At 37.3% G+C, this 7,299-nt stretch overlaps 1 protein-coding gene across 1 annotated transcript; it reads left to right on the top strand.

Moving 5' to 3' along the window:
• Positions 1-2,413: 2,413 nt before the first annotated feature.
• On the top strand, positions 2,414-2,995 carry LOC125217789. Its single transcript, XM_048119326.1, has one exon. It carries the CDS (start codon positions 2,414-2,416, stop codon positions 2,993-2,995), a length of 582 nt encoding a protein of 193 aa, XP_047975283.1.
• Positions 2,996-7,299: the final 4,304 nt, after the last annotated feature.

The raw sequence follows: 7,299 nt of genomic DNA, 5'->3' as shown, positions 1-7,299 counted from the left end.
GAGTACTTGCGTTAGCTTATTCCGGGCTCATTACGGGAGGCTCCATGAGGTCAGCAGCAGCCCAGAGTAAAAAATTCTCTTTTCCCCACACACCAATCTTTCTCTCACTAAAAAAATGAGACCCGACGACGACTGGAGTACCTCGGAGGGCATTACTCGGGCCTTATTCGATTGCGTTCATGAGGATGTGTGATGCACTTTTTATTACCAATAAAAATACCTGCAAGTATACAGGGTAGATCTAGTATAGCTAAAGGTCAGTACCGGGATATCGAACACGGGGAATATAATTGCAACTGGCTATTATGTACTAAGCGTCAAATACTATCTAGAGAAACAAGAGAAGTTTTGGGTTTTTGAAAGTAAAACAATTAAAAGCAATCAAACAACTAAATGCAATTAAATCACAAAGATAAAATATGAGAGATAAGAGAATTCCATGGATGTGCGTTCACAGTTATGGTTATACAAATTCCAACTACAATACCCTAGCACAGTTTATACTTTGAAAGGACGAGTCACCTAGCTTATGCTCATGCGATGCAAACGTTGATTACAAGATTAGGGTTGTCAATCCTAACACGTAACTCCATAAAGCTCCTAAGACCCTTGAAAAGTCCTCACTCTCAATTAACAGTGCCGTTTTAAGGGAAGCTAACTGTAGTGTCTACTAAGTGAATCTAACTCGCTAGAACTCTGTCACAGTTATGAAGCAAGTTATATTGAATCATGCAAGATTGTGTCACTCAATCATGCAGCATCAAAACTACTTAGGGAAGAAACAAAGTAAAAACAAAACGAATATTAAATAGAAAAAGGAATTGTATAAACCAATAAAAGTTACTAACACATCCAAAGAATCCTATGAATTTAGTTAGACATAATTGAATAAGCTAAAGACATAGATTGGAGTGAAAACAATTGGAACATAAAACTAAAGCAAATAAAACCCGTAGGTTGAATCCTTGTCGTTCTTGATGTTCTTGCTTCTTTCTCCAACCCCTTTCACAATGAAGAACTCTCAAATTTATGCTATGGAAGTAATTGGCAAAAAGAAGATGAAAGATTAGGGTTGGAGGTGGAGCTATGAAAGCTCCCCTTTTGGGGGCTAAGGAAGGGTTGAATTCTATGAATGAGGTTATGGGGTAATATATAGGATTTAGAATGATTTAAATTTGGTAATAAGTCTCCTCCAAGCATTAGGAAATATGTAATTTTCGTTCCCCATAGTAGAAGGAAAAGATTTGGCTTCACAAGGTAAGATCTTCTTTCCTTTTTCAATTTTCCGCATAGACTGCAGCTGGCAGCTTTGCGCGTCTTTGGTAGAACGGTCATAACTCTCTCCACAGAACTCCGATTGAAGTGATTCTTATACCATCTTGAAGCTATTTTCAAGACGAAGATAATGGTGTGTAGAAAGCCCCGATCGAACTTCTGGATCTCCAGCAAATTGAGTTTGAAGACAGCTGTTGCGCGCCGCGTTTTTGTGGCGAGCAGCCGCACCTTGGCCAGCGGTCGCCGCGCGTAGTCCAGTAGCTTCTGACTCCTTGTGGCGGTCGCCGGGCGTGTCTTTGTCTTCGCTGAGCGCCGGCGGTCGCCGGAAGTGTTGCGGCGGTCGCCGAAGAAGCTCCAGATTTCCTACTTCGCGTTTTCACTCCCTTTTTAGGCTCAAATATGCACATTTCTCACAAAACATGTCAAAATACCAAAATAGATAAAATATACAAATAATGAACATGTAATGCACCTTTGACATTAAAAACGGACCAAGTAATGGCCTTAAAACCGTACAAAATCCGAGCGTATCACTGTGGCGGAGTGCTTAGCCGAAATGGAGCGCGAGCATGAAGTGGCGAAGCAAGTCCAAGCGGAGCAGATCCAGAGGCCGATTCGACGTCGGACGTTTGTCCGCCGCGAGCACGACTTAGCTCACCAAGTTCTGTTCACAGACTATTTTACCGAGGAACCACGGTGGGGCCTGCCGGTTTAAAATATGGCGGGATCTTTTTCTCCGCATTGTCCACACATTGGAGGCATGTGATCAATACTTCCAGTATCGGGAAGATGGCATCGGCAGACACGGATTTACGCCGTTGCAGAAGTGCACGGTTGCGATCCGACAGTTGGCCTACGGCACCACGGCGGACATGTTCGACGAGTACCTTCACGTCTGGGAGACAACAGGCCACGAGTGCCTGATGAAATTTTGCAAGGGAGTTGTAGAGGCTTTCCACAACACATATTTGCGAAAGCCGACTACTGAAGATTTCCAGGCCATGTGAACATGCACGAGACGGTGCACGGCTTTCCTGGAATGCTAGAGAGCATAGATTGTATGCACTGGGAGTGGAAGAATTGTCCAACAGCGTAATGAGGCCAATTTACTAGTGGATACAAGGGCAGCCACCCGACGATGATCCTCGAAGCCATCGCTGACTATCGGCTTTGGATCTGGCATACTTACTTTGGTGTGGCGGGATCGAACAACGACATCAACGTCCTGAACTCATCGTATCTCTTCACCGAGCAATGCAACGACAATGGCCCGGCCATCGAGTTCACTGCAAACGGCCGCAAGCATCATATGGGGTACTACTTGGCCGATGACATATACCCGAAGTGGCCTGTATTTTTGAGGACGATCAGCTGCCCAACGGATCGTCACCGAGATTTATTTGCGCAATGGCAGGAGGCTGCGTGGAAGGATGTGGAGCGGGCATTTGATATACTCCAAGCGCAGTGGGCAATAGTGAAGGGTCCGGCGCGTTTCTGGTACAAGGAAGTCATCGCTGATGTCATGTATGCGTGCATCATCTTGCATAACATGATAGTCAAGCACGAATGTGGAAGAGTCATCGATTGGGGCGATGATGAAGCTGGATCTAGCACGGCGACTCCGCCCCACGTTCGAGGATTACCGATGGGCTACAATGAGGTTTTAGCGGCACAAGCGTCAACATTGGCGGGCCTACACACAATGGGGGAGGGGCTTTAACCCCTAATGAATTCAGTTTTTAAATGTTTTTTTTTTTAAGTTCTAAATGTATTCATATTCTATACACATTATTATATAAAAGCCCCTATTCATAATCTAAATTACATACAAATTTATTTTTAAGGTAAAAATTGAGAATTTAGCCCCTACCCCCTTTCATTTTTGCGTCTGCCACTGGGCGTCAATGCGCAACCAACAAGACCATGCTCGGCTCATGTCCGACATGGTTGAAGAAATTTGGTCACGTAACCGCCACTGAAATTGTAGTTTTTTATAAGTATTTTGTATTGTGCTCTTTCAATAAAATGTAATTCACTTAAAAAAATTTGTGTTACAATTTTATTATATATTCAAATATAATAAAAAGTCAAATAAATATAAAAGATAAATAAAATGCTATAGGGCGAAGTATAGGGCAGGCTTTTGGGCATCCCACTGCAGGTGGATGGGTAGGAGGATAAAATGCTGATGTGGTGGAGGATAGGGCGCTCTATCGGGCGGACTATAGGGTGCCCCACTGTGAATGCTCTAACCTAAATAGGACCGCCTAGTTCACGGTTCTGATTATAGTTCGACTTGTAGCCGACACTCCAGAACTAGCAATCAACGATCTTGTTCGAGTAGTATTGCTAGTTTCAATTTAACAATGAATCTTTAGTTGAGATTCAAGGAGTCAACTTAGCCAGGCCGACCCATCCAAATTTAGCTCGAGGCTGGTCCGATAGACTATGTAGGCAGATTTTGGGCCGGATACCCCACTAGCCACTAGAATTGAGTTCCATTTGTGTGCAAGTAAAATTGGGGTCACATCAAAATACACTTAATACAATTTGTACTCTATATATTAATTAGTATTCATTTTAATACTAAACATAATTTGTGGTTCAAATATATTTGTGATCATTTTACAATTTTAGTTCAAAGCATTATGTTTGAAAGTTTATGTAAGTTACACTCAAATAATCATATTTTAAAACATGTTGGATGACGTGTAAAATGCTCAAAAATCACAAGGTGGTGAAGGAAAGTATGAGGATGAGTCCTTTCGAATTTGCGTTTGGTCTACTATGTGCATTTTTGACATGAGTCGTTGGCCGTCGTACTGAAGGACTCCTTCAAAGAAACTCGTGATATCTCCGGTACAATGTTTATCCTCAGTAATGGAAATAAAACCTTAAATAATTCAGTGCTAAAATGTAAAAATATAATAATAGTTTTAAGATATTTATGTTTTATTCAAGTTTTCAAGTTTTACAAACTATTGAATGAAGAAGAATATTTTATTCGAAGTTTTCAAGTTTTACAAACTATTTATATTAGCTCGCTCACCTCACAAACCAACTCTTTCAACCGTCTTAGTTTAAGTTAAGCTAGTTGTCACTTTCCGCCATTGATTGTTGTAACGATAACAAAATATTTTGCGAGTTATCTTACTCACCTAAATATCATTTTGCTATAAATTTTTATTCAAATAACAAGAGAAGGTAACAAAACATGGGAAGAAAAGAAATAACACATCTTTTTCATTATTCTACATTGGTAGAGAAAACATCTAAGATATGCATGTTTTCTTGGAATTGGGACTGATATGAAATAATGACAATCCACACCATAAATAAGGAGCGAACCCTCATATATGCAATATTAATTGCTAAGATAACTATGTGATATCGATGACTAAGATAACTTAATGAAACAACCATTTGTTCAAAGCCTAATCATTTGCTTCATGTAAATTAAATTAATACTCCAGTATTTAATACTTTGGCCGGTATTCCGCCTATGCAATGTGTAATAACTTGGGTTTTTGCAAATGTTCCTATAACACTATATTGTTTGTTCATGCGTCTATAAATATGCGGACAAAATTATATCCAATATATATTCGCAAATGTTAGTATTTATAAGCATTTTAGCTTGTTATATATGGTTTACATACATCCACATATTTATAGGTCTTGTTTTCTTATTATAGAATTTTCTAATATAATCTTGTATATATATTTAGACTTTTTTCATAGACATCTAGATATTTTTGTTACAAAATCTAGATATATCTATTTGTCCATTAAATTAATAACTAGTTAATTTATTCAATTCATATTTATATATAATATTTGTAATTTTAATTATTAAAGGATTGTGATCAATTAAGATTTTTTAGCCTAATTAAGAATTGAGATGCATTATCAGCCACTCATTTTTATTAAATGGGTGGTCCAGAATTGGCACATGGAAAAAAAAAATTAGATTAATTAATTATGATGAAAGGGCAGTATGGTAATTTTATGGTACATTTTATTCAATAAATACTTTTTTTAACTTTTAATTTTTTTAAATTTTTTTTTGTCAACTACATACACAATTCATGTCAACTACACACATATAACGTCAGGGGAGTGTTATATTGCTAACTCAACACTTAATTGCTAACTACAACTAAATAATAGTTATTATATATTCAAATTAAAGGCCTACATCATCAACCTGAAATGTCAATACGATTAACAAAAAACGTCAATAAGGCCATAGAATTAATTCCAAAAATTATCAATATGGGTATTAATGTCAATTAACTACAAAATTAGTTATAACTAACTTTTAAAAGAAATCCCAAAACTTTAAATTCATATAACATATATCAAATTAAAGATAATTTATAAGGATTCCAACGATATGCTACATGCATATGTTCCGACGTCAAAATTTGGAAAAAAAATTAAAATTTTTTAATTTTTTTAAATCTTCAAATGCAGAAATGTCATATACTATATAAAATACGTCAATATAATACATGTAAAATGTCAATATAAGCAATGGGTTAACATTCTTAAAGCATTGTGTTGATATTTTCGGAACACTATATTGACATTTTCATCCCAAACCCTAATTTGGAGTTTTTTTTTTATCTTTTTTCGATTTAATTAATAAAAAATAAAAATTACACGTGGCAAATTGTAGACCACACGTTTTCTAAAATCTTATGGCATTAAATTAGTTGTACGTAGCAATTAAATGATGAGTTAGCAATTGATCAATCCCCTATAATGTCAACTACATATACAATTCATGTCAGCTACACTGATGCCCATGGTTCTGGAACCAGCGGTTACGATTCGGAACCGTCAGTTCCGGTTTTAGAAATTGTTGAACCGGAACCGAACCGCGAGGGTGTTTCGCGGTTATGGTTTCGGTTTCAAAACCGGCGGTTACGGTTACGGTTCGGAACCGCCGATTTTCCAGTGGCGGTTCCACGGTTTTTTGGTGGTTTTTTGCGGTTCCGGTCTAGAACCGGCCGGAACCGGCGATTCCGGCACGGTTTCAGTTCCGAAATTTTAGAACCTAAACCGAACCACGGTTCCAAAAAGTGACGGTTTCGGTTCGATTTAAATCTCACAGTTCCGGTTCGGAACCGGAACCGTCAGTTACGGTTCCGCGGTTAACCGTCGTCAACTACGTATACAATTCATGTCAACTTTACACATATAATGTCAACTATAAGTTGTTGACATTTGATGTGCGGGCTGTTGACATTTGATGTGCATGCTATTCACGATAATACCCCCGAGTTGACATAATCTATTTGCAGTTGACATTTTGAAAATATTATGAATGAGTGGCTGAATATGTATCTCAATTCTCAATTAAGCTAAAAAATCTCAACCTAACGGAGACCCATTATAACCATTCATATTATATAAGAAGAAGTTTTATGTTGATTTAGTACTACCATTATTCAAATTTTATAAAAGTAAGAAGCTTAAAAAAGAAAAAATATCTATGAAAATAAATAATTAGAATTAATATGAATTTAACGTTAAGTATCCCCAAAATTCTCCTAAAAACACGTCAATTTGCATTAGGTTAAAAATTACTACTTCATCGTTTGTCTTTCTTTTTCTCCAATCCAAAATGGCTCCATGTTTACTCTGTTTCTTCTTTGTCTTGGTCTGGCACCGGTTAAGCCTCTATTGGAGTCGCAGTCTGTATATTGAAACTAATTTTCTAAAGGTTAATTATGCGAAATTATTACTTATTCTGCGAGTGGCATATCTAGGATCTTGTTGACGATCAATATTCTACTCTTCAATTTTGCTCAATCAATCAAAATTTATTTCTTTATTTTCTTATGTTTTTTATGGAGGGTTTTAGATTCATATATTATGGAAATTTTATCTACCTTCATTCACTCAAATCAAATTTATGTAGTAGTAGTATGTAAGAACAGAGCATGAACAAGAGTTGCTCTGTTTCACTTATTTGACTCTGCTTTTTTTGCTTCTTCAGCTAAGCAAACACGCAAA

The sequence above is a fragment of the Salvia hispanica genome, chromosome 4 (assembly GCF_023119035.1).
Source record: "Salvia hispanica cultivar TCC Black 2014 chromosome 4, UniMelb_Shisp_WGS_1.0, whole genome shotgun sequence".
NCBI classification, from domain to species: Eukaryota; Viridiplantae; Streptophyta; class Magnoliopsida; order Lamiales; family Lamiaceae; genus Salvia; species Salvia hispanica.
This window is presented reverse-complemented; position numbering and strand designations above follow the sequence as displayed.